The sequence below is a fragment of the Pristis pectinata genome, chromosome 16, assembly GCF_009764475.1.
Source record: "Pristis pectinata isolate sPriPec2 chromosome 16, sPriPec2.1.pri, whole genome shotgun sequence".
Lineage (NCBI taxonomy): Eukaryota > Metazoa > Chordata > Chondrichthyes > Rhinopristiformes > Pristidae > Pristis > Pristis pectinata.
The window spans coordinates 38,782,011-38,809,838 of NC_067420.1; the positions used below are offsets into that span (position 1 = coordinate 38,782,011).

Consider the following 27,828-nt stretch of genomic DNA (forward strand, 5'->3'; position numbering starts at 1 on the left):
TGCCAGAGGAAATGGGTTGAGGCAGGTACAATGACAACTTTTTAAAAGTCTAGGTCCCCTAGTATAATAAGATGGACTCTTGACCTCACGATCTACCTTGTTTTGGCCTTCCACCTTATTGTCTGCCTGCACTGCACTTTCTCTGTAGCTGTAACACCTTATTCTTCATTCTGTTATTGTTTTCCCTTGTACTATCTCAATGCACTGTGTAATGAAATGACCTGTATGGACAGCATGCAAAACAAAGTTTTTCGCTGTACCTTGGCACATGTGACAATAATAAACCAATTTACCAATTCACATTTGGACAGGTACATGGATAGGAAAGGTTAATAAGATTATGGGCCAAATGCTGGCAAATGGAACTAGCTTGGATGGGGCACCTTGGTTGGCACAGACCAGTTGGGCCGAAGGGCCTGTTTCCACGCTGTATGACTCTATGACCACAACTTGATGGTTGTGGCATTATACAATAAAAGAGTTTCGAAAATAGGATTTATTTATTTTTTCTTCTCCCCAGGCACATGGTTTAATGTCCGATCTTTGAGCATCAGAAGGAATCCTCTCCCTGCAGATACCTTCTGGTGAGGGAGTTGTCCTCTGATCCGGCTGCTGTGTGGGGGGGGGGGGGGGGGGGCGGGACCTGGGATGATTGGCAGTCAGAGCACAGCCAGTGGCCATCCAGAAGCGGATCAGGACCACAAAGGAAGAGCCAATCCGCAGAGAGGGCAGGCGCTGAGCGTGAAAGTTCTGCTGATGCTGAGGGTGCTCTGTAGTAGGGAGGGAGGGAAGAGCCAGTGAGTGCAGCAAAGGCACTGAACGGCGCCTCAGCACTGTACTCCCCACAGATGCAGGTGCTCCACAACACATCTGGATCAGACTTCTTGAACCCATAGACTTCCTGAAGAAAGGGGGGAGGGGAAAAATCCAAGGGAGGGGAAAGTCGAATCAGTGTTGCCTTCTGCCACATTGGGAGGAATTCATTGCTTTTCTCCACCCAACACCCCCCGTCCCCCGTCCCCCACTCCCACCCCGCTCCCCTTTGCTGCCCTCCGACTCAGACCAGAGATGATGGCTTGTAGTGGAGATGATCACACTATGTCTGCAGGACGGGGAAATACGCTGAAAACAACCCCCAGCAGCAGGCAACGTCATCGCGGCCGTTCCAGTGTTCATTGATGTGAGTAGAAGCGTGCAAATTCCGATTTCTAAATCAATCGTTTGCTATTTGTTGCTAAGCGGGGAATGGAGTGACCGCTGAGTTGATTTAATGCTGTGCCTTTGGAGGTTCCTCCTGGCAGTGAATGATTCTGGTTGACAGTCGCGATCAGCCTTCCTCTCCCCAGTGTCTGTAGAGTGTCAACAGCTCACGTTGAAAGTTGAGTCCACAAGAGCTGCATTTTTATTTGCCCCCCTGTGGTACCTTTCCACGCACTCGGGGGGGGGGGGGGGGGGAACCCCAAAGCGACTTATTGTCAGTGGGGCAACTTAAGAGTTGGTCATTGCTCTAATGAAGATGTGGGAACTAATCCATGCACAGCAAGATCTCACAAACAGCAGTGTAGAAAGGCAGCAGATAGTCCACTTCTTTTTGTAGGGTGAGGGGGGGGAAGAAATGTTGGCCAGGACACCAGGGAGAAGCCCCCTTTGAGAGGCTGCTGTGGGAGGGGAGGTCTGGGTCTGCTCCCTCTTCCAACTGCAGCGGTCTGCTCCTGTACTGGGCTGTCAGACTAACTTCTCGTCAGCTCTCCTTCAGGTGCGACATTTATTTTAAGAAAAAAATGTGCTGCTCCTTTGATGCATTTTCTGTTCCCCTTTCACACCCCCGGATAAAGTGTGGGAGGGTGTAACTTGCTAAAGAACCAGGCAGATTGGGTGGCCCCTTTGAAGACCACCTAGGGGTGACCCTGAGTTTAGTGTTCCCTGCCACTTTTATTCTCCATCCCACTCCCGGTCTGACCTATCGGTCTGTGACCTCCTGCTCTGTTATAACGAGATCCAATGCAAATTTGAGGAACAGCAGCTCGTCTTCTGTCTGGGCATGTTCCACCTTTTTGGACTCAGTATTATTGATTCTACAATACTGAGGTAACTTGATTTTCAGTCTGTATCAATCGTCTCTCTGTGATATTTGCTCAGCGTGTTTGTTGCTTTTTGCCCCCTTTTTTTCTTTCATTTCTCTCTGGGGAATGGAGGATGTGCCCAGCCTGAGCTGCCGGGCATGGCCCCCTGCTCTGCATTTCACAACTCCTACATTCTTTCGGTCTACCTTCTGACTCTCTACCTGCTCCCACTCACTCGCTGATCAGGTGACCTTGTTTACAGCTTACCCCCAATGGTCACCCCTGACTTTACCCTATCAGAGACCTATCCCTTCCCACCCTCCCCTGCAGTTTATCAACCTCCTGTTCTGCCTCCTTCCCAGTTCTGGTGAAGGGTCTTTGACTTCTGAAACGTTAACTGTCTCTCTTTCACAGGTGCAGCCTGACCTGCTGAGTATTTCCAGCATTTTCTGTTTTTATATTACACGACTAGAGTTCCTGTTTAACACAGTATTTACTGTGAAAGATACAATAGGTAGCAGTAAGAATAACCTGCAGACAGTATCTTCTTCTGAGCATGCTCTCTGTCCCTTGAACTCAGTGGGTAGTGTCTCAGAGAAGACTATGGCTCAAAGTCTATGCTGTGCTCGGGTGCTGTACAGAAGGCAATGCTGCATTGTCATCAGAAGGTTAAAGTGAGGCCCCTTCTGTGTCTTATGTGGACTTTTAAAGTCCTATGGTTTTATCTTGAGGGATAGCAAAGGAGTTCAATTCTTTCTTGCAAATAACTACCCATCAATAAACATGACTAGAAGACAAAAGGACAATCTGCTGGAGGAACTCAGCAGGTTGAGCAGCATCTGTGGGGGGGAAAGGAATTGCTGATTCCTGATGCAGGGTCTGGACCGAAACATCGACAATTACTTCCCCCCCCCCCCCCCCACAGATGATTCCCGATCCACTGAGTTCCTCCAACAGTTTGTTTTTTGCTCCGGATTCCAACATCTGTAGCCTCTTGTATCTTAATGACTAGAAGACAATCTGGTTATTATAAGATAAGGTATCCTTTATTAGTTATATGTACACGGAAACACACGGTGAAATATATCTTTTGTGTAGGAGTGTTCTGGGGGCAGCCCGAAAGTGTTGCCATGCTTCCGGCGCCAACACAGCATGCCCACAACTTCCTAACCCATTCGTCTTTGGAATGTGAGAGGAAACCGGAGCACCCGGAGGAAACCCACGCAGTCACTGGGAGAACATACAAACTCCTTACAGACAGCAGCCGGAATTGAACCTGGGTCGCTAGCGCTGTAATAGCGTTATGCTAACCGCTACACTACCGTGCCTGCCCACTCACTTTGAGAAGCTTCAAAGCTTTCTCAGTGTCACTTTGCAGAAGCTTACTGTGTACAAATTGCATGCTTGCTTTCTTGCGTTTACAAACAAGATGTTGGTCATAGAGCACCAGGGACATTCAGCGGTTGTAAGTCTTAGCACCCAGAATATTAACCAGGGTGAGATGCTTCATCAATGCCAAAGAAAACTTGGGTAGAATTCCTGCTCCTGGAAGCTCTGCTGCAAACCATGATAGGGCTGAACGTCCATAGAGAGTTCTGCAGTGGAGTGGCTCCCCTGGGCTCTGACACTGATGAGGAGCCAAGGTGTTGGCCCAGTGGGAGTCAGCATCTGTATGTGTGAATGGGGGAAAAGATGAGTGTTGGAGAGATGAGCTGTCTGGCCAAGGGAGGAAGGTATTGGTATCGGTTTATTATTACCAAGATACAGTTTTGTGTGCCATCCAGACAGATCATACCATACATTAAGGTACTAAAAAGAAAAAACAGAATGTAGAATATAGTGTTACAGTTACAGAGATAGTGGAGTGCAGGCAGACAAATAAAGTGCAAGGGCTACGACGAGGTAGATTGGGAGATCAAGAATTCACCTTTTAGCATATGAGAGGTCCATTCAAGGGTCTGATAACAAGCAGGATATAAACTGTCCTTGAGTCTGGTGGTAAGTGTTTTCAGCCTTTTGTACCTTCTGCCCAATGGGAGAGGGGAGAAGAGAGAGTGACCGGGGTGGGAGGAGTGCTTGATTATGTTGGCTGCTTTACCGAGGCAGTGAGAAGTATAGACAGAGTCAGTGGAGGGGAGGCTGGTTTGCGTGATGGACTGGACTGTGTCCACAACTCTCTGCAATTCCTTGCGGTCTTGGGCAGAGCAGTTGCCACACCAAGCTGTGATGCATCCGGAGAGGATGCTTTCTATGAATCAGCTGTTAAATTTGGTAAGAGTCATCGGGGACATGCCGAATTTCCTTAGCCTTCTGAGGAAATAGAGGTGCTGGTGTGCTTTCTTGGCCGTAGTGTTCACATGGCTGGACCAGGGCAAATTGTTGGTGATGTTTACACCTAGGAACCTGAAGCTCTCAACCATCTCCACCTTAGTACCATAGATGCAGACAGGGGCGTGTATGCCACCCTGCTTCCATTCATTTTGCTGAACATTGAGGGAAAGATTGTGCCATGACACCATGTCACGAGCTCTCTATCTCCTTCCTGTACTCTGTCTCATCACTGCTGGAGATTTGGCCCACTACAGTGGCGTCATCTATGAACTTGTAATTGGAGTCAGAGCAGAATTTGGCCACACATTTGTGAGTGTATATAGAGTAGAGTAAGGGGCTGAGGACGTAGCTATGTGGGGCACCGGTGTTGAGGATAATCATACCAGAGGTGTTGCTCCCTATCCTTACTGATTGCGGTCTGTTGGTCAGGAAGTCAAGGATCCAGTTGCAAAGGCAGGTGTCGAGCCTTAGGTCTAGGAGTTTGGAGGTAAGCTTGTTTGGAATTATAGTATTGAAGGCGGAGCTGTAGTGACAACTCTTCCATGTTCCCATGTGGCAGAGTCAGGGAGTGAGACATCTGCACGTCTTCCTGTGTATCCCTTTGATGGCTCAAGAGCACTTGAAACTGAGGCCATGATCCAGACTGCGTCTGAGGCCGTGTTCCAAACAGCATGTAATTCTGGGCCAATGACTTTCATCAGCACATGGGATGCTGCCAGACCTGCTGAGGGTCTCAGCAGTCTGGTGGTAGACCTTTGCCCAGAGTGTGGGTGGAGTGGAAACTGCCATCACAAAATGGGGCTCGGGCCAATAGAACTGTTGTATTTAAGAGGAAGCCTGGCAAGCACACAGGAATGGTAGCAACAGAGGGACATGTTGGTGGGTGTAAAAGCCAGGAGGAGGTTCAAATGAAGCAGTGGTTCCCATGATATCCTGGGAGGACAGGGTAGTGTTGGAGGTTACAGTGAACTGGTGAGACTTTAATGATACTGAACATGTATAAGTCAATGAAAATATATTCGAATTCATGGCAGACCCTGAGAGTCCTGGTTCAGCCACAAAGGGAGTGGCCGCGACATCATGTAGGATATTTATTTATTAGTCACAGGTACATCGAAACACAGTGAAATGCATCTTTTTGCATTACTGAGAATATACTGGGGGCAGCCCGCAAGTGTCGCCACTCTTCCGGCGCCAACGTAGCATGCCCACAACTTCCTAACCCGTACGTCTTTGGAACGTGGGAGGAAACCGGAGCACCTGGACGAAACCCACGCAGACACGGGGAGAACGTACAAATTCCTTACGGACAGCGGCCGGAATTGAACCCGGGTCACTGGCGCTGTAATAGCGTTACGCTAACTGCTACACTACCGAGCCTGCCCATAAACGTGGTGTTTATGTGTTGGGGCTGGGGGGTGGTGAGAGAGAGGAGAGAGTGTGAACAAGTGAGGCTTTTATACAAAAGGGTCAGGAACCATTGGTGTGGAGCGCAAACACCCATGATGGGATGAATAGCTTGCTCTGGGTGATGTAAAGGGCAGCACAGTGGTGAAGCTAGTAGGGGCATTGCCTTGCAGTGCCAGCGACCCTGGTTCAATCCTGACCTCCGGTGCTGTCTGTGTGGAGTTTGCACATTTTCCCTGTGACTGCATGTGTTTCCCCCGGGTGCTCTGGTTTCCTCCCCCATCCCAAGTTGTCTAGGTTAGTTAATTGGCCACTGTAAGTTGCTCCTAATGTAGGTGTGTGGTAGAATTTGGAAGGGGGAGTTGATAAGAATGTGGGGAGAATCAAAATGGGACTAATGTAGGATTAGTGTAAATGAGTGGTTGGTGGTTAGTGTAGACTTGGTGGGCTGAGGGCCTGTTTCCGTGCTGTATCTCTCTACGGCTCTAAGTAAACTCATGTAAGTTACGTGCATCAATTAATGCATTCTTGATCCATTGTTGAACTAAATGGAAGGTGACATTTCTTGGAAAATCATGTCATTTGCACTGATGCTATAAATTGTTTATTTAATGCCACAATGTGTTGGAGATAGGGCTGTGGGAGTAGGTAATGTTCTGCTTGGGAGCTCAGACCCCAGTCTTGGAGGGAGCAGATTCCTTAGACTTCCATATTTACTGTCCAGGGGCAGAGGACATGAACATCCCCATCCCTTTGATCTCCAACCCCACTGATGAAGCAGGAATACACCACTGCTGTGGCCAGTGATGGGCAAGTGTAGAGTGTGTCATGAAATTTCAGAGACAATGGGCATCAAGGCAACAGGATGCTAGGGGAAGTTGCAGTTTACATGCCCACAAAGATTACTCGGCCCTTTGAAATTGACTAGAAATTTACTTTAACTTGAGTGTGCTAAGCAGGCAACACTGCATCAAAGGAGTCAGATTTTGAAAAGCATGTATACGCCCTACACTCTGCCATATTGTAAATTCAGTACACAGGATCAAGGAGGAATTTCAACCCCACAACTTCTGGTTACTTTGGTGTTTATTATCAAAAGGTAGTGTGACGGGTCAAGAGTTTCTGCTTTGAGCTCAGTAGAGGATCTGGGGGAAGATTTGTGTGGAATATGTGCCCATTTTGAGAAGTGTTTTTAGTTCCTTACATTTTTGCTCGAAATTTATTTGCATTTACCCAAACATAAAACGCACTAGGAATCAGTACAACATTTTAACATTTTTGTCATTTTCATTTGAAGTATTTGAGAGAGCTAACGTGGTTAAGAGCTGTATTAATATTCTGAAAATACTTTTTTTAAAAGATTGGCATTTTAATCAATCCACCACCAGCTTTTTATCAAATAGTACTAAAAATCTCTTCAGAATCGGCTTTGTGTGTGGGAAAGCATGTCTCACAAATTTGATTGGGTTTTTTGAAGAGGCGACCAAGAGGATTGATGAGGGCAGGGTAGTAGGCATTGTCTACGTGGACCTTAGCAAGGCCTTGGACAAGATCCCACATGGTAGGCTGGGCTGGAAGGTTAGATCATAGGGGATCCAGGGTGAGCTAGCCAATTGGATACAAAATTGGCTCAGTGGTAAGAGCCAAGGGGTGGTAATGGAGGGTTGTTTTCCAGAATGGAGGCCTGTGACCAGTGGTGTACCACAGAGACTGGTGCTGGGTCCCCTGTTGTTTGTCATATATATTAATGATTTGAATGAGAATGTAAGTGGGCATGATTAGTAAATTTGTGGATGACTCCAAAACTGGTGGTATAGTGGACAGTGAAGAAGCTTGTCAAAGGTTACAACAGGATCTCGATAACTGGGAATGTGGGCAAAGAATGACAGATGGAATTTAACTCAGACAAGAGCAAAGTGATAAATTTTAGGAAGTTAAACCAGGGTAGGACATACACAGTGAATGGCAGGGCCCTGGGGAGTGTTGTTGAACAGAGGGGTACAAGTACATAGTTCCAAGAAAGTAGCGACACAGTTAGACAGGGCGGCATAGAAGGCATATGGCATGCTTGCCTTCGTTGGTCGGGGTACTGAGTACAAGAGTTGGGATATCTATTCATTCACTAAAAGATCGTTGGATCTACAGATTTTTTTATATACTTTATTGTTTTTTATGATTATCCATGCCATGATTGTTCCCCCGATCTCTTTGTATTACATGTACAAACATTAGTTATATATTAATCTGTATTAATTTGAAAACTAATAAAAAGATTGAAAAAGAAAGAGTTGGGATATCATGTTACAGCTATACAAGATGTTGGTGAGACTGCACTTGGAGTATTGTGTGCAGTTTTGGTTGCCACACTGTAGGAAAGATGTCATTAAGCTGAAGAGGGTGAAGAAAAGATTCACAAGAGTGTTGCTGGGACTGGAGGGCTTGAGTTATAAGGAGAGACTGAATAGACTGGGACTGTTTTCCCTGGAACGAAAGCGCCTGGGGGGTGACCTATAGAGGCTTATAAAATCATGAGGGCTATCAATAGGGTAGACAGTCGCAGTCCTTTCCTCATTGTAGGGGAGTCTAAAACGAGAGGGGCATAGGTATAAGGTGAGAGGGCAAAGATTTAAAAGGGACCCGAGGGACACGTTTCTCACACAGGGAGTGGTGAGTATGTGGAACAAGCTGTCAGAGGAAGCGGTAGAGGTGGGCACAATTGCAACAGTTAAAAGACACATGGATAGGGAAGGTTTAGAGGGATATGGGCCAAACACAGGCAAATGGGACTAGCTTAGGTGGACACCTTGGTTGGCATGGGTGAGTTGGGCCAAAGGGCCTGTTTCCGTGCTGTATAACTCTATGACTCTATAATCATTTCCTGACTTTATTGGTTCATAGGAATTGGATGAGGACATTTAGTCCCCTGAGCATCATCTAACATTCAATATCATGGCTAATCTATGACCTAGCTCTGTATTTTCCACACATCTCTTTATACCTCTGGTTCATGAAAGTCCATCATCTTCAGATTTAAAGTTGACAATGGCTTAACATTAATTGCCATATGAGGAAATGAGTTCCTTTTTTCTATTACCCTCTGTGGGCAGAATTGCTTCCCAATTTCACTCCTGAAAGACCTGGCACCAGTTTTGAGATTCTCCTCTCCTGGTCCTAAACTTTGCAATTTGTGGAAATAGTTATCAATTCCCCATAATATCTGACGAGACTAATTTGATGTACAGGAATCAGCTTCTTAATAAATAGAAACTTTAAAATAAAAAATGAAATCCTGGAAATGCTCGGCAGGTCAGGCAGCATCTGTGGAGAGAAAAACAGAATTAATGTTTCTGACCAATGAACTTTCATCAGAACTCTATGTTTCTCTCCGTGGATGCTGCCTGACCTGCTGAGTGCTTCCAGCATTCTCTGTTTTTATTTCAGATTTTCAGCATCTGCAGCCTTTTATTTCTCACACACCTTTTAGTGATCAGGGTATATGCACTCTAAGATCCCTTTGTTTCTTCACCCCACCTAAATGTGCACGTTTCTATTTTCCTACTAAAACTTGCTACCTCACATTTTTCTGTGTTGAGCTTAATTTGCCGAATATTTGCCCATTCTGCAGATTCATTAACTGTGGTTGTAATCGTCCTCTGTACTACCTCTCGCCTGTTTGGCATCATCCACCAATTTACTGTTTTCGATACTGGAGTCTAAATCATGAATGCAAATTGTGAACACAGAACATAGAACAGTACAACACAGGAACAGGCCCTACGGCCCGTGATATCTGTGTCAATCATGTTGCTAATTTAAACTAATCCCATCTGCCTGCATATGGTCTACTTCCCTCCATCCCCTGCCTCTTTATGTGCCTGTCTAAATGCCTCTTAAATGTTGTATTGTATCTGCTTCCATCACTGCCCTGGTAATACATTCCAGGCACCTACCACTCACCTACCACTCTCTGTGTAGAATGCTTGCCTCGCACATCTCCTTTCAACTTGCCCCCTCTCACCTTAAAACAATGATGATCCACCTTCCACCTTCTTACATTACAAATGGCAGCCAGTTCTTCCCACTCTCTGCTCTCCTGAAGCCAGATGGCAATCTGTTCTGCTGCTTGTCTTCTGACTCCACCTCTTCCATTCATCCATTGTGGGGGGGTCTTATTTGAGGGACTCTGGAAATCTTGATATATTACATCTATGGCGTGACCATTATCTACCCTCTCTAATACCTCCTCTAAAGGTTCAATAAGGTGGGTCAAGCACGATTTTTCATTTTGGAATCCATACAGTTTATTCATTATTATACTCTGTGTTTTATTCTCTTATTTAGTAGAGATGCCATTACTTATCCTGCACCAGTTTTGAGCTGATTGATCTATAATTCCTTGGACACGATCTATCCCCCTTTTTAAATGTGGGTATTATGTTAGCTACACATGAGTCCTCTGGCACAACACTGTTTCTAATGAAATATTAAATATGTGTAGTAATCCTTCTATCTCTTCTTGAGATTCTTTTGAAGTATGTGGATGCAATTAATCAAGACCAGAGATTTTATTCTCGTTGAATGTGATTTTAAATGGGACCACTTCATTACTTGTCTCATCATCCAACATCATGTCCACTTGTCTTCCTGATAAATGGCAAAGCAAAATAATAAGTTAATCAGCTTGGTGTTTTTCAAAGAGATGGGATAAGTACAGCATCCATATCATTATCTGTAGTATTGTTCGAGCTATTACTTTACGGCCCTTTCCACATCCTTTCCTTAATTTATAAATGGGTAAAATATTTTATTATTCTGCTTTATGTTCCTTGGTAATCTCTATTCTTTTCTTATCAGTCTTATGTAGTCCTGTGGTGGCTATGTACAGTACAACTACTATAATCCAGCACCCTCTGGACTCTGGTGGTGACAGACTGATATATTTTATGGACTATTGAATATTTCTCCTATTAGTTCACCAACATGTTTTTAGTTCTCCTTTTTTTAGAGGTTTTACAGTAGAATGGTTAATTTTTCAGTAAACCAGGTGAGCCTAAAGAGAGCATGGCAACAGGTCCCCAGTGAGTTAAAAGGAGTGTGGGAATCAGAGCCCCAGTGAGTTTATAGGGAGAGTGGGAATTGGGATTCCATTGAATTAAAGGGAGAGTGGGAATCGGGGTCCCAGAGAGTTTATAGGGAGAGTGGACTTGTTGAATATGGTTTTAAAGATTTCCTATTGTAGTTCTACATCATTGCTTTCATATGTCGTTGCCCAGTTTATCTCCACAGCTTCTATTCCCAGCCCCTCTGTTCAATTCTCGGACATAATCTCACCTTCAATAATCTTATTGGTTGGTGGGACAGGTTCAATGAGCTGAATAGCCTCCATCTGCTCCTGCTCAACAAGATGGGGCAATATAACAAACGGTGTAAAATTCTAAACCCCTACAAAATCTCCACTTAAGAGGTGAGGGATGGTTTCTGAAACCTCATCGCATCATCAATGATGTTAATTGCTCACTTGCATATCTGCTCTACCAAGTGCCACACCACTGCTTGAGTCAGGTGCAGGAACTGGGAAGTAAGTTTCAATGTATGTAAGGATGCAATGGTACATTTCATCAGATGCAATGAGGAGGGGGCAAATTCCTTGGTAAATGGGATAGAGAAAGAGAGGGATCGGGCAATTCAGGTGCATCATCTGCTAAAGGAGCATTGTACGTTAATGAGGTTGTAACGACAAATCAATTATTTGGGCTTCTTTCTGGAGAGGAAAAAATTGAAATACGGATAAGTTACGATCAATGTGGATCTTGATTAGACCACACTGATATTGTGAACAGTTCTGGTATCCATATTATTAAAAGGATATAGAGAAGTTACAAAAAAGGTTAACAAGAACTATCTTTTTTACGCAGAGAGTGGTGGGTGCCTGGAACAGGCTGCCAGGGGTGGTGGTGGAGGCAGATACGATAGAGGCGCTTAAGAGGCTCTTAGATAGGCACATGGATGTGCAGAGAATGGAGGGATATGGACATCATGTAGGCAGTAGGGATTAGTTTAGTTAAGCGTTTAATTATTAGTTTAATTCATTTGGCTCAACATCATGGGCTGAAGGGCCTACTCCTGTGCTGTACTGTTCTATCTATGTTCTGGAACTAAAAGATTACAGGTCTTCCCTGGGTTACAAGCGCCCAGTTTATGGACACTCTGCACACGCGAATGAGTGTTTGGGAGACCAGCAGATTTTCCGGCTGCTGCGGGGCTGCAGGTGTCCTCTGTCGGGTGGGAACAGGGCCTGTTCCCATGGAGTGATGGAGTCCTATAGCATGGGAACAGGCCTTTTGACCACTAAGTCCATACTGACCACCAAATACCTAAATACCTATCTCCACCACTTCCAATCCGTTCTCCCTGCATCCCCATCAACTCCTTGCCAGAGTTTACCACTCACTTACACACTAGGGGTAACTTATGGTGACCAATTAACCTACTGACCCGGACGTGGGAGGAAACCAGAGCTCACAGTCACAGGGAGAAGGTGCAAGCTCCTCACATTCAGCACCAGAGGTCGGATCGAACCGGGGTTCCTGGAGGTGTGAGGCAGTGTCTCTCCTACCTGCGCCAGTGTGCTGCCCATAGTGTCGTAGACAATTACAATGCATTACAGTTCATTAATTGGGATGACAATAAACAAGCAACAGCTAGTACTTAAAGGACCAATGCATCGTTTACAACAATGATGCTAAAACTGTCATGGGAAAAACAGTCTAACTGTGGTTAACATTAGACGTTAAATATAACTGTGCAGCTAGGAGTTGCTGCCTCACAACGTCAGGTTCAATCCTGACCTCAGGTGCTGAAGGATGGGGAGAATAAAATGGGTTAGGGGAGAATTAATATAAAAATGGGTGTGTGATAGTCGGAGTGGACTGAGAGGGCTTAAGAACCTGTTTCCATGTTGTATCTCTCTATGGCTCCATGACTGTGTATAAAATTATGAGGGGCATAGATAGGGTGGACAAGCAATATCTTTTTCCCATTATTGACCGATCCAATACCAGAGGGTATTTAAGGTGAGAGGGGGTAGTTCAGAATAGACATGAGGGGTACGTTTTTTTACTGAGAGAGTGGTGGATATCTGGAATGCGTTGCCTGATAGGGTGGTGGAGGCAGATTCATTGGGGGCTTTTAAGAGGGGCTTGGATGGGCACATGAATGAGAGGAAAATGGAGGGATACGGGCATTCTGTAGGTAGGAGGGATTAGCTATGTTGGCACAACATTGTGGGCTGAAGGGCCTGTTCTGTGCTGTACTGTGCTATGTTCTGTGACTGCAACATTAGATTGAAGGAAGAGATGTTTAATGCAGGCAACAAAAGCAGTCAGGTGGACCATTTGGGAAAATTAAAAAATTCAGCAGAACACCAAGAAATTGATATGGAAAGGAAAATTAGAATTCAAGGGTATTCTGGTTAAAAAAACATAAAACAGAATGCATTTGGAAATATGTAAAAAGGAAAAGATTAGCAAGTTTAATGCGAGTCCCCTACACTCTGAGGTAGGAGAAGTTATATTGGTGAATAGGCAAGAGGCAGAAAAATTGAACAAATATTTTGTTTAATTCTTGATGGAAGACAACACACAAAATCTCATGGAAAGAATCCAGAGCGAATGAGGAACTGAAGAATTTAACATCAGTGACGATGAGGTATTGGAGAAATTAGCGGGAATGAAAGCAGGTAAATAAGTTCTCAGGACATGAATACCTGCACCCCAAACTTTTGGAAGATGTGGCTGTGCATATAGTGGACACTGCTTTGTCATCTATCTAATGCAGGAAGCAGACGGAAAACAGCGATCATCAGTAAGGAAAATATTAGAATCTATTGTGAAGGGATTGGTAACAGAACAAATAGAAAATAGTAATAGGATTGGGCAGAGTCAACATGGATTTGTGGAAGAAAAGTCAAGTTGGACAAACCTTATAGAATCATATGGTACAGAAAGGAGCCTTTTCTGCCCACCTCATCTATGTTGACTGTATTGCCGATCTGCATTAATCCCATTTGGCTGCATTCAGCCTGTATCCCTCCATGGCTTTCCCATCTTAAATGTTGTAATAGTATCTGACTCTACCACCTCCTCTGGTGGCTCGTTCCAGATATTCACCACCCTCTGTGTGAAAGACTTACCCCTCAGATCTCCTTTAGACTTCTCCCCTCCTCACCTTAAACCTGTGCCCTCCAGGGGAGTTCTAGACTGGGGAAAAAAGACCCTTTCTAATCCATCATAACTTTATAAACCTCTGTAAGGTCACCCCAAAGCCTCCCACATCCCAGTGAGAATAAACCCAGTCTACCCAATCTCTCCTTATAACTGCAGCCCTCTATTCCAGGCAACATCCTTGTGAATCTCTTCTGCACTCTCTCTATTGTTACCACATCCTTCCTGTGGGTGTTGTGTCCAGAACTGTACAATGTGGTCTAACCAATGTTTTGTATGCCTGCAATGTGACATCCCAAACCTTATACTCAATGCCTTGGTCAATGAAGGCAAGCATCTAAATACCTTCTTCACCACCCTGTACTCTTGTGTCACCACTTTCAGTGAGCTATGGACTTGCACCCCAAAGTACCTCTGTACATCAACACTTCTAAGGTCCATGCCACTTACTGTATATGTCCTGTTAGTATTTGATGTCCCAAAATGCATAACCTCACACTCGTCTGGATTAAATTCCACCTGCTGCCACTCTACCGCACTTTCCAGCGGATCTATATCCCACTGTATCCTTAGTCCATCTTCTTCCTTATCTACAACTCCACCAGTTTTCCTATCATCTGCAAACTTACTGATCAGGCCACCTGTGTTCTCAACCAAGTCATTTATATTTCATAAACACCAAAGATCGTAGCACCAATCTCTGCGGTATACCACTTGTTATAGACTTCCAGTCAGATAAACACCCATCCACCTCTACCCTCTACCTCCTACCACCAGTCAGTTTTGGATCCAGTTTGCCAACGTGCCTCGGATCTCTTGTGCCTTAACCTTCTGGACCAGCCTACCATGCAAGACCTTGTCAGAAGCCTTACTGAAATCCACATAAACCATGTCTACTGCACTGCTTTCATCCATTTTCTTAGTTACCTCTTCAAAAAAACTCAATCAGATTGGTGAGATGTGACCTCCCCTGCACAGAACCATGCTGAATCCCCGTCATCATTTCCAAAGGAACATAAATCCTGTCCCTCAGAATCTTTTCCAACAACTTCCCTACCCCTGATGTAATGCTCACCGGCCTGTAGTTTTTGGCTTGTCCCTACTGCCCTTTATGAACAAGGATACAACATTGGCTATCCTCTAGTCTTCTGGTACCTCGCCCGTGGCTAACGAAGATGCAAAAATCTCTGTCAGAGCCCCAGCAACCTCTTCCCCTGCCTCCCTTAGCATCCTGGGATAGATGCTGCCAGGGTCCTGGGGATTTATACACCCAAACGTGCTCCAATATTTCTAATACTTCTTTCCTGATGCAGACATGCTTCAGAATATCAGCATACCCCTCCCTTAACTCTCCATCCTCCACATCCTTCTCCCTGGTGAATCTGGATTAGAAGTATTCATTTAGTACCTCGCTCGTATTCCCTGGCTCCACACACAGATTACCTCTTTGGTCCCTGAGGGGGACCCACTCTTTCCTTAGCTACCCTCTTGCTTCTAATATACTTATGAAAGTTTATTATCTCCTTAATCCTACTTTCAAAGGTCATTCCATGGTCCCTTTTGGCCCCACCCCACCATTTTCTCTCCTCTATCCCCTAAAAACCTCAAAGGACTCTTTCGATACCAGTTTCCTCTACCTGACATACACTTCCTTTTTCCAGATCAGACCTTCAATATCCTTTGTTAACCAAGGTTTCCTAGACAAACCATCTTTGCTTCTTACCCTTAGAGGGACATCCTGACTCTGAGCTCTTACTATCTTGCTTTTAAATGCTTTTCACTTATCAGATGTTGTTTACCCTTCTAACAGGTGCTTCCATTAGGTCCTGAATTACACCATTGAAATCAGCCTTCTCCTACTCTTGGGCCCTATTTTGAGGACCAACCTTATCTTTTTCCATGACTACTTTGAAGCTTACCAGACTATGGTCACTGTTCCCTAAGGGTTACTCTACAGACTCTTCTATCATTTGCTCATCCTCATTCCCTAAGATAAGGTCAAGTACAGCCCTCTCCTTACTCTACATACTACTTCAGAAAATCTTTTTGAGGTTGTAAGTAGCAGAGAGACAATGGATGAATATATTTGGACTTTCAGAAGATCTTTCATAAAATACTACACCTGAAGTTATTGAGTAAAATTAGAGCACAAAGGATTGATTATATTGTGAAATGAGGGTTGGTTAACAGACAAAAGTTAGGAATAAGTGGCTCATTTTCAGGTTGGGAAGCTATGAGTCATAGTCATACAGCACAGAAACAGGCCCTTCAACCCAACTCATCCATGCTGACCAAGATGCCCTTCTAAAGTGTTGGCACAACATTGTGGACCAAAGGGCCTGTACTGTGCTGTAGTGTTCTATGTTCTATGTAAGCTAGCCCCATTTGCCTGCGTTTGGCCCTCATCCCTCTTAAACCTTTCCCATCCATGTACCTGTCGAAGTGTCTTTTAAATGTTGTTAATGTACCTGCCTCAACCACTTCCTCTGGCAGCTCATTCCATATACCCACCACCCTCTGGGTGAAAAAGTTGCCCCTTAGTTTCCTATTAAATCTCTCCCCTCTTACCTTAAACCTGTGCCCTCTAGTTCTTGATTCCCCAACCCTGGGAAAAATACTCTGTGCTTTCACCCTATCTATGCATCTCATGATTTTATGCTCCTCTATAAGATCACCCTCGGTCTCCTTGGCTCCAAGGATTAAAGTCCTAGCCTGCCCAGCCTCTCCCTATAATAGTCCCTCGAGTCCAGGCAACATCCTCGTAAATCTTTTCTGCACTCTTTCCAAATTTATGGCATCTTTCCTATAGCAGGGTGACCAAAACTGAAAACAATACTCCAAGTGCAGTAAAAAATGACAAGATAGGTACTGAGCTGATCAGTGCCGGGATCTCAGCTGCATACTACGATTTGGATGAGAGGACCAAATTAATATATCCTAATTTGGTGATGATACTGAGTAAGGCTCCCGTGTGGGTTGTGAGAGGATACAGAGAGGCTTCAGAGTGATGTAGACAGGCAAAGGGAATGGGTAAGAATAGGCAGGATGGAATAAAACGTAGAAAAATGTGACACCATCCACTTTGGTAGCAAAGATTAAAAAAAGCAGAATATTTTTAAATGTTGTGAGAGTGAAAGGTGTTGGTATTCAGGGGATCTTGTGTGTTATTGTAGACAAATCACAACAAGTTAACATGCGGGTATAGCAAGTAATTAGGAAGGCAAATGATGATTATCACAAGAGGATTTGAGTAGAAGAGTAAAAATGTAGTTAAATATAGCCCTGGTGTGACTGTACATGGAGCATTGTGTACAAGTCTGGTCTCTCTACCTAAGGGAGGACATTCTTGAGGTAGAAGGAGTGCAGTAAAATTTCACCAGTTTGATTGTTGAGATGCCAGGTTTATTATTTGAGGAGAGATTAAGTACACTGTGCCTGTACTGCAGTTGTTCTAATCTCTTGAGTTTAGAACAATGGAAGGTTATCTCGTTGAAACTTGCAGAGGGTAACAGGTAGATGTGGAATTGGTGTTTCTGGGATCCTAAGACCAGGGGTCACGGTCTTAAAGGGACGGGCCATTCAGGGGAGGGGTGTAAAGAAATTTCGTCGCCCAGGGAATCATTGGAATTCTCTATCTAAGAGGGCTGTGAAAACTCAGTCGCTGCATATATTTAAGACAAATTGATTTTTAGATTTTGAGGGAATCAAGCAGTGTGAGTTTAGCACAGTCAAGTGGTAAAAGATCAGCCATGATCCTATTGAATTGCAAAGCAGGCACGTGGGGGTGGGTGACCTAATGCTGCTGCTTTTACTTGTGTTCACAGAAGGAGGCCATTTGGCCCATGGTTCCCATGCTAGTCAAAGACTTTAGGTAAATCCCACTTCCTCACTCTCACTCCACAGCCCCACAGGTCAAGTCTCTTCAATTCCTCGTCAATGAGAAGAGTTTCTGCACCTCCCTTTCAGACAGTGAATTCCCAACTCCTATCACTCACTGATCTTTTTTCTCAATTCCTCTCTGACCCTTGTCCCAGTTAACAAGTCCATTTGCCCTTGTTACTGGCCTGACTGCTAAGAGGTATGGATCCTTTCCGTTTACCTTGTCTAGACCTCCCATAATGTTATACACCTCAATTAAATCTCCCTCAGTTTCCCTTCTTCTGAAGAAAGTAACACTAGACTTGAGGGTGCTCCCCCCGTAACTATAATTGTCCAGCCCTGGTAACATCCTTGCAAATCTCCTCAGCACCCTCTGTGGAGTGTTGAGGCAAATAGCACAGACACATGGAGGGGAATCACTTGGGGGAGAAGTGAACGGGGCAGGTGAAGAAGGATGGAGTGTACACAATACCTGGAGGAGTTGGGTTGAGTGGCCTGTTTCTCTGCTGTAAATACATTATAACTATATAATTAATTAAAACTAATTGTCACTGATTCTGTAATTCCCACTTGGAAGTGATAACGGTAACGAGCGTGGAAGGTGGAAATGTCATACTGTGAAATAACATCAAAAACAGCCCAGAGGTTAATTAGTAGAACAAGCAATTAAGGTTAGCTAAAGGTGCAAGGTATCGCAGTCAGCTCACACCATATCTGTGAAGGAATGCAGGATTTGTCAGTTGATTGAATGACGGACAAAGATGAACCTCAGAAGCTCGTCAGAAAGTTTGACAGGAAGAGATTTATTACAGTGGAATCATTGGGCAGGATTAATCTGTTCAGTTCCTCAGGTCTTTTCCAACATTGCTTTAGACCATTGCTGTCTGCACCTGTGTTCCAATGTCTCAATACCCTCACCTAAACACCTGTCAAACTTAGTTTGGAAATGGTTAACCAGGTTTAATAGTTACTAAATAAAATAGGACATGCTCAGCTGGTCAGGCAGAATCTTCCACCATTGAGGACATCTTCAAGAGGCAGTGCCTCAAGAAGGCAGCATCCATCACCAAGGACCCTACCCATCACAAAGGACCTCCCATAATGTTATACACCTCAATTAAATCTCCCTCAGTTTCCCTTCTTCTGAAGAAAGTAACACTAGACTTGACTCGTAACTATAATTGTCCAGCCCTGGTAACATCCTTGCAAATCTCCTCAGCACCCTCTGTGGAGTGTTGAGGCAAATGGCACAGACACATGGAGGGGAATCACTTGGGGGAGAAGTGAACGGGGCAGGTGAAGTTACAGAATATGAAACATGAACTTGGTCTCCCTCTCCACAGATGCTGCCTGCCCTGCTGAGTATTGTGCATTTTCTATCAGATTTCCAGCAGCTGCAATGTTTGGCTCTTTTTTTTTGTTATAAACGTTTATTCACTAAAAGCACTACAAAAAGACAACCAGTGTCAATACACTACATCTAATACAGAAAAGAAGAAACTAAGCAACGACATACTACAGTAGAGAATGCCAACTAATACTAACGAAACACACACGCAACGCTACACCCGTTAACGCGACACTTCAAATAAGAATCGCGTTCGTACCGTCCACGACACACGCGATCCCCTGAGGGGCCCACCGAGCGCGGAACTCAGCTAGGGTACCCGCGGAAAACCGCGTGCTCCCTCTCTAAACACACCCATGCGCGCACGTAAGCACGGAAGACGGGCAGGCAGACAGACCTACCGGTACCCTCGGCCGCCCGCTGCCGCATCCCGTGGATGGCCAGCTTGGCCAGGCCCAGCAGGAGACCCACAAGGAGATCCGCCGCGCGCCCCTCCCCGGGCCGCACTGGGTGCCCGTAAACCAACAGCGCCGGGCTGAAGTGCAACCAGAACTTAAGCAGCAGCCCCCGAATGTTTGGCTCTTTCATTAGTTGTCCCTATGCTGCACTGATGGGGTGTTATGTCACTGTGGGTGCTGTTCTCAAAGATGTTAAACTGACCTGTGGCTGCATTATTTTGGTGGTTCCAGTGTTTTACTAAAGATCCCATATCATTCAATATTGAGGAAAGGGACAGAGATGCTGTGGTTTCTCAGCTGATATTCTACCCTCAACCAGCAATAGAAAAGTGAATGATTTTCATAGGCTGGGTAAGGAGAAACTGCTTCCAGTGGTCCACCCAACTTTCGATGTATCTCCTGCTGTAGTCTTAGCAACCATTCTCGCTATGGACACCACCAACAATGTTTGTGTCATCCGCAAACTCACTGATCATACCTTTTTCATTCACATCCAAATGGTTAACATACTGTATATCACGAACAACAAAGGTCCCAGTACCAGTCCATGTGGCATCACAACCCAGGTTGCATCACCTCCTGGTACAGTCTCCCATGCACAGGATCGCAAGAGGCTGCAGAGGGTTGTAGACTCAGCCAGCTCCATCACGGGCACAACCCTCCCCGCCATCGAGGACGTCTTCAAGAGGTGGTGCCTCAAGAAGGTGGCATCGATCACAAAGAACCCTCACCGTCACAAAGAACATGCCCTCTTCTCATTACTACCATCAGGGAGGAGGTACAGGAGCCTGAAGACCCACACCCAATGATTCAGAAACAGTTTTTTTTCCCCTCTACCGTCAGATTTCTGAATGGTCCATGAACCCATAAACAGTTCATTATTCCTTCTTTTTGCACTATTTAATTATTTTTGTAATTTATGGTAATTTATGTCTTTGCACTGTACTGCTGCTGCAAAACAACAAATTTCATGTCATTTAAGACAGTGATAATAAACCTGATTCTGGTTCTCCACTGGTCGCAGGCTTCCAATCAGAAAATTATCTTTCCACCATTACCCTCCAACTCCTATCACTCAGCCTATTTTGGATCCGATTAGCCAGTTTGCCTTGGATCCCTTGCGCCTTAAGCTTCTGGACCAACTTGCCATTGCAGGACCTTGTCAAATAAGAGGGAGCAGTTTTAACTTGATAGGATCTGGAATGTAGGAGAACAAGGGCTGACCTTACAGTTGTTGTTGTGGTCTGGAATATGTTGCCTGAATGGGCAATGGAAACAAGTTCAATACAATCTGTGAAAGTGGAAGTGCATAATATTTGCAGAGGGGGAGTGAGAGTAATGGAAAATTCTACCAAAGGGATAGAATGGGCTCAATGGGTGGAATGGCCTCCTGCACTGTATCAATTGTATTTCTGTTTGCGGGACCTTGATGTGCCCAAAACATTCAATGATATGCGTCAAATGTTCTGAAATGATTCTGAAAGTGGAGGAACAGAGGGATCTTGGGGTCCACATCCATGGATACCTCAAGGTTGCCGCGCAGATCAATAGGGTTGTTAAGAAGGCGTGTGGTGTGTTGGCCTTCATTAGTCGAGGTATTGAGTTCAAGAGCCCCGAGGTAATGTTGCAGCTCTATAAAACTCTGGTCAGACCACACTTGGAGTATTGTGTTCAGTTCTGGTCGCCTCATTATAGGAAGGATGTGGAAGCTTTAGAGACGGTGCAGAGGAGATTTAGCGGGATGCTGCCTGGATTGGAGAGCATGTCTTATGAGGATAGGTTGAGTGAGCTAGGGCTTTCCTCTTTGGAGAGAAGGAGGATGAGAGGAGACTTGATAGAGGTGTACAAGATGATAAGAGGCATAGATCGAGTGGACAGTCAGAGACTTTTTCCCAGGGCAACAATGGCTAACACGAGGGGACATAATTTTAAGGTGATTGGAGGAAGATATAAGGGGGATGTCAGGGGTAAGTTTTTTTACACAGAGAGTGCTGGGTGCGTGGAACACACTGCTGGCAGAGGTTGTGGGGGCAGATACATTAGGGACATTTAAGAGAGTCTTAGATAGACACATGAATGACAGAAAAATGAGGGGCTATGTGGGAGGGAAGGGTTAGATAGATATTAGAGCAGGATAAAATGTCGGCACAACATTGTGGGCTGAAAGGCCTGTACTGCACTGTAATGTTCTATGTTCTATGATTCCAGATGCAGTCTTCTCCCTTTTCTATATAAAAAGTCACACACTCTGTTTTTATATGACTCATTAGGTAAATTGTTAAACGTTCCTGACCTAGTGCCTCTGGTAGGTGTGCTGCAGAAGTGCTGGCGGTTGTCCCTTAAGGATTAATTAAACCTTCATTTCAACATGGACTGTTTCTGGATCTTGCACCAGCATATTCTTGCGGATCTTCAGCTAATACAAAAGTAAATCAGCTTTGTTCAAATACATTTTAGTCCATTTCATCTTTCCTGTCATTTCCTTAGTGAGAATCTCAAAAATACTTAACGTTTGATCTATCCATCTATATATTATATAAATATACAATGCAGAGCCAAAACCAAGTATAGACTTCAGATGATGGGCTAGTGGGCGGAATTTACTTAGAACAAAGTGCAGGGATATAATTCAGGCATTCATGGCATCCTCCTTTTATTTATATATCACACTTTAATTTTAGATAATTATGTTATTAAATAGCAAACTGTACGGCAGTTTGGGATGCGGAGAAGTGAAGCTGGCTGATGCATTGAAGTTGAGCTGGGTGTTATAATACTGACGCATCACCACCAGCACTGACAAGAAGGTGTAATTACTCTGTGACAGGTCTGATAGTTAGTTTCCATTATAAGCCCAGATCGAGAAATATATAAAGAATGAAAGTACTTGCATTTCGGCATCACTTTTCAGAGCCTCAGGAGATCCCAAAGGATTTGGGATCCGCAAAGCAAATAAAACTGCTGGTGTTGGAAATCGGATACAAAAACAGAGAGTGCTGGGAAAAACCTCCTCAGGTCAGGCAGCATCTGAGGAGAGACAGTCAGAGTTCTGATGAAGAGTCATTGACTTGGAAAGTTAACTCTGTTTCTCCCACTTGAGACGCTGCCTGACCTGCTGAGTATTTCCAACACTTTCTGCTTTAATTTAACTACTTTTGAAGTTAACTTCCAGTTGTTGGTAAGCATGCAAGATCTGATGTGACCTTGTTTTCAGAAACACTTCCTCGCTGTCTCTCCACAATCCCTGGGGGATATTGTTCCCTGAAAGTGATGTCACAGGTAGACAGGGTGGTGGAGAAGGCTTTTGGAATGCTGGCCTTCATCAATCAGGGCACTGAGTGTAGGAGTTGGGGTGTAATGTTGTAATTTGTGCAAGATACTGGTGAGGCTGCATCTGGAGTATTGTATACAGTTTTGGTTACCCTGTTATAGGAAAGACGTTATTAAGGTAGAAGGAGTGCAGAGAAGTTGTACAAAAATATTGCCAGGATTCAAGGGCCTGAGCTATAGAGAATGGTTGGGCAGGCTAGGACTTTATTCCTTGGAGCGTAGGAGACTGAGGGGTGACCTTAGAGAGGTGTATAAAATCATGAGGGGCATAGATATGGTGAATGCACACAGTCTTTTTCCCAGGGAAAGGGAATCACAAACTAAAGGGCATAGGTTTAAGGTGAGAGGGGAAAGATTTGAAAGGGACCTAAGGGGCAACCTCTTCACACAGAGGGTGGTATGTATGTGGAATAAGCTACAAGTGGAAGTGGTTGAGGCAGGTACAATAACAACATTTAAAAGGTTTAGAGGGATATGGGCCAAACACAGACAAATGAGACTAGCCCAGATGGCCATCTTGGTTGGCATGGATGAACTGGGCCTTAGGGCCTGTTTCTGTGCTCTATTGCTTTATGACTCTATGACTCCCAGAAACGCAGCAGCAATTTATGCACAGTAAGATCCCACACAAAAAAATAATGTGACAATGATCAGATAACCTATTGGTTGGTCTATAAATATTGCAACAATAGTGTGCAAAAATCCTTTTCAAAATAGTATGGCTTAACTAATTCCACTCAGGAGGGCAGATGGGGCTTCACAAGAAGTCACCAATACAACACCTTCTAAGTAATTCATTGGCTGTTAAGGACTTAGTAATATCCTGAGGATGTAAAAGGTTGTATATAAATATAAGTCTTTCCATCCATCCATTAATCCTGTCTATTCCCTCCAGTCTGGGTTTGGCCCATACCCCTCTGAACCATTCCGATCCATGCACCTGTCCGAATGTATTTTAAATGCTGTACCTCCCCCCACCACTCCCTCTGGCTGTTCCACATACCCACCACCCTCTGCCCCTCAGATCCTCCTTAAATTTTTCCCCTCTCACTTTAAATCTATGTCCTCCAGTTTTAAATTTCCCTAAACTGGGAAAATGTCTCTGACTTTCTACCCTATCTATGCCTCTCATAATTTTTATAAATCTCTATAAGATCACCCCTCAACTTCCTTTGCTCCAGGGAAAACAGTTATCCAAACTCTCTTTATAACTCAAGCCCTCCAGTCCAGGCAACGTTCCTGTGAACCTTTCCTGCACCTTCTCTGGTTTAATCACATTCTTTAATGTGGTGACAAGGAACTACACACAATACAACAAGTGTGGCCGAACCGATGATCAAACCCTCCAAACCCTGTCAATAGAGATCCGATCTGGACTTTGCCATTTACCCAGCAGCAATATTCCAATGCACACTTGGAAATCTCTAAGCCTTGCTTGTGGCCAACCTGGTGAAAATGTGAGCAGTGACAGTCACACAACCCAATGATCTGTTAAACCAAGGACTCGATGACCCTCTCAGGACAGTGTGACAATTTTGAAGAAGAGCGAATGAGTTGGCCCCGGGTGTGCTTGGTAAAATTTATCCCTCAATTGTCAACACAGATTAACTGTCTTAATCTGTCACTGTCTCAATTCTGTTTCTGGGAGCTTGCTATGCACTGATTGGCTGCCTCATTCCTCACATTATAGAACATAGAACACTATAGCACAGTACAGGCCCTTCGGCCCACAATGTTGTGCCGACATTTTGTCCTGCTCCAAGATCTATCTAACCCTTCCCTCCCACATAGCCCCCCATTTCTATATCATTCATGTGTCTATCTAAGAGTCTCTTAAACGTCCCTAATGTATCTGCCCCCACAACTTTTGCTGGCAGTGCATTCCATGCACCCACCACTCTCTGTGTAAAAAAACTTATCCCTGACATCCCCTTATATCTTCCTCCAGTCACCTTAAAATTATGTCCCCTTGTGTTAGCCATTGTTGCCCTGGGAAAAAATCTCTGACTGTCCACTAGATCTAGTGACAATACTTCAGAAAATTCATGAATCACTTTGGGATGTCCTAAGATGTTTTTCTTATTTATGTAGCATCAAAAGTGGTTTGATTTGGAAAACTGGGATTATGTGAGAAACTTCTGCGAGTTGGATCAACCATGTTCAAGTCAAGTTTATTGTCATGTGCACAAGTACAGTGAGGTACAAGTTTTTCACTGTACCTCAGTACAAGTGACAATGTTAAACCAATACCAATAGAATGAAAAACTTGCTTGTAGTGGCATCACAGGCATGTAGGTTCAGACAACACACAAAACATAAATTATACATAAAATATTCATAAATCATCTAAGATAGTGAAGAGAGACAAAAACTTGCATAACAAGACATTAGTGCAAAGAAAAACACAATCAGAGACAAGTCCACGGCAGTGCAAGGGGAGGTCTGTAGTGTTCCGTTGCTGAGGTAGGGTTAGGGTTGTGCAGGTCGGTCAAGAACCTGATGGTTGTAGGAAAGTAGCTGTTCCTGAACCTGGTGGTGTGAGACTTCAGGCTTTTGTACCTGACGGCAGCAGTGAGAAGAGGGCAAGACCCAGATGGTGGGGATCCTTGATGATAGATGCCACTGTCTTGAGATAAAGTGGTGTACCTCTTAAAGTACATTTATCCAGTACTGGAGCAAGAGTAATATCAGTGGGTACTTCTTCCATGTGCCATTTTACCCTTCCTGCTTGGCATTAAATATTGGCAAGCAAATGTGAGACTTTTTAATGTAGCCCAAAGGAAAGCAAGCTATTGTGGGGTTGCAAACTGAAATGAAACAGAGGTGAGTGTAAGTTGTCCCATTCTGATGCTTGAAGGGAAGTAGATTCGGCAGGAGCTTTGAAAGGCAGTTGGACTAATATTTGCAGTTTCCACCTTTGAAGCAGCTCCAAGCTGGTGGGTACCAACAATTCCACAGTGGGTACATAAAGACCAGAAACAGGAAGAAGATATTTGTCTCTTGAGCCAACTCCACTACTCAGTAGCAAAAAACAGAACGTTGGAAGAACACAGTGGGTTAGGCGGCATCTGTGGAGGTAAAGGAATGGTCAACGTTTCGGATTGGGAACCCTGCATCAGGACTGAGAGGGAACAGGAAAGATTGCCAGTACATAGCTGTACAAAGGGGGATAGGGGGTGGAATAGAGGCTGATAGGTGATAGGTGGAACCAGATGGGGAGGGGATAATGGGAGATGGAACCAGATGTGGAGGGGATGAGAGGAATGAACAAAGGTAGACAGGTGAGCGTGTGTAGGAGCTGAACACCAGAGGTGCGGGTTACCTGAAATTGGGAAATTTAATGTTCATACCACTGGGCTGAAAGCTACCCACTATAATTAATCTCCACTATTCAATATTTTGTCTCTTCTTCCTCTTTTAACTAACATTATTACATTTCCTCTCTTCCAAAGTGCTAGCACTATTCCAGAACCTGGGGCATTTTGAAGATCATCGCTGATCACTACAGCCAATTCTTATAGAACTCTGGAACGCAGCCTATTAGTTCCAGGAGACTTGCTGGGATTATTCACAACTGATAATGAAATGTACTAACATATTGTAATATATTTTATATGTGAATTTCTGTAGTATATTAAATTATGACTTGGCTATTTCATGGTATAACTGCAACATTTAAAAAAAAGGACTGCAGTATGTTGCCATATTAGAACATAAAACAGTACAGCACAAGAACAGGCCCTTCAGCCCATGATGTTGTGCTAAACTAATTAAACTAGTGACTAAACGCCTAACTAAACTAATCCCTTCTGCCTACACAATGTCCATATCCCTTCATTCTTTGCAAATTTATGTACCTATCCAAGAGCCTCTTAAATGCCTCTGGCATATCTGCCTCCACCACCACCCCTGGCAGTGTATTCCAGGCACCCACCACTCTCTGCATAAAAAACTTGCCCCGCACATGTCCTTCGAACTTACTCCCTCTCACCTTAAATGAATGTCCTCCAGTATTAGACATTTCGACCCTCAGAAAAAAAGATAACGGCTGTCCACTTATGCCGCTCATAATCTTATAAACTTCTGTCAGGTTTCTCCTCAGCCTCCGCTGCTCCAGAGAGAACAACCCTAGTTTGTCCAACCTCTCTTTATAGCACATACCCTCTAATCCAGGCAACATCCTGGTGAACCTCTTCTGCACCCTCTCCAAAGCTTCCACATCCTTCCTATAATGGGGCAACCAAAATTGAATGGAATACCCCATGTGTGGCCAAACCAGAGCTTTATATTAGACTGAGTTTTCCCCGAGGTATTTGTTTCCTTGGTTATCAGGTAGGGGTTGTGATCCCTCTCACCTCCCCTCCCCTATCCCAGCACCTCTTTTCTTGGGCTACTGCTTGAGGGTGAGTAACCTGCTCAATCATGGGGAAGGAAGAGCCACAGACTGAATTGAATAGCACTGTCACAGAGCTGCCATGGGCTCAATGGGCCGATTGGCCTCCTTTAAAACAAATGCTAGTATTAAACCTTATAGCTTAAAGGAAATAGCTGCAGGAGCAAGGTGCACGGTCTGCATGTTGCAGGGTTACAAGACACCATGAGGTCAGTCCTGTCCCTGCAGATCAGAAAGTGTAATCATTGCTTTGACAATGTCACAGCTGTGAGTACTTTTTAATTGGCTGGTTCATGTCTCCTGTACATTGGTGCCAACGTGGTTGCTAAGGGAACGTTTGCTCGGTCCAGGAATTTTAATTTGTATGTTCTGTAGATGAATGGAGGCAGCTGCTAAT

General features: G+C 44.4%; 1 protein-coding gene across 1 annotated transcript in view; it reads left to right on the plus strand.

The window, feature by feature from the left end:
* The first annotated feature begins 648 nt into the window (after positions 1-648).
* The window catches only part of LOC127579050 (N-terminal EF-hand calcium-binding protein 1-like), a 129,967-nt gene continuing 102,787 nt past the window's right edge, over positions 649-27,828 (plus strand). Inside the window, exons 1-2 of the mRNA XM_052031682.1 lie at positions 649-775; positions 1,140-1,180. Coding sequence (XP_051887642.1) covers positions 649-775; positions 1,140-1,180 — 168 coding nt within the window. The remainder of the gene's footprint in view (positions 776-1,139; positions 1,181-27,828) is intronic.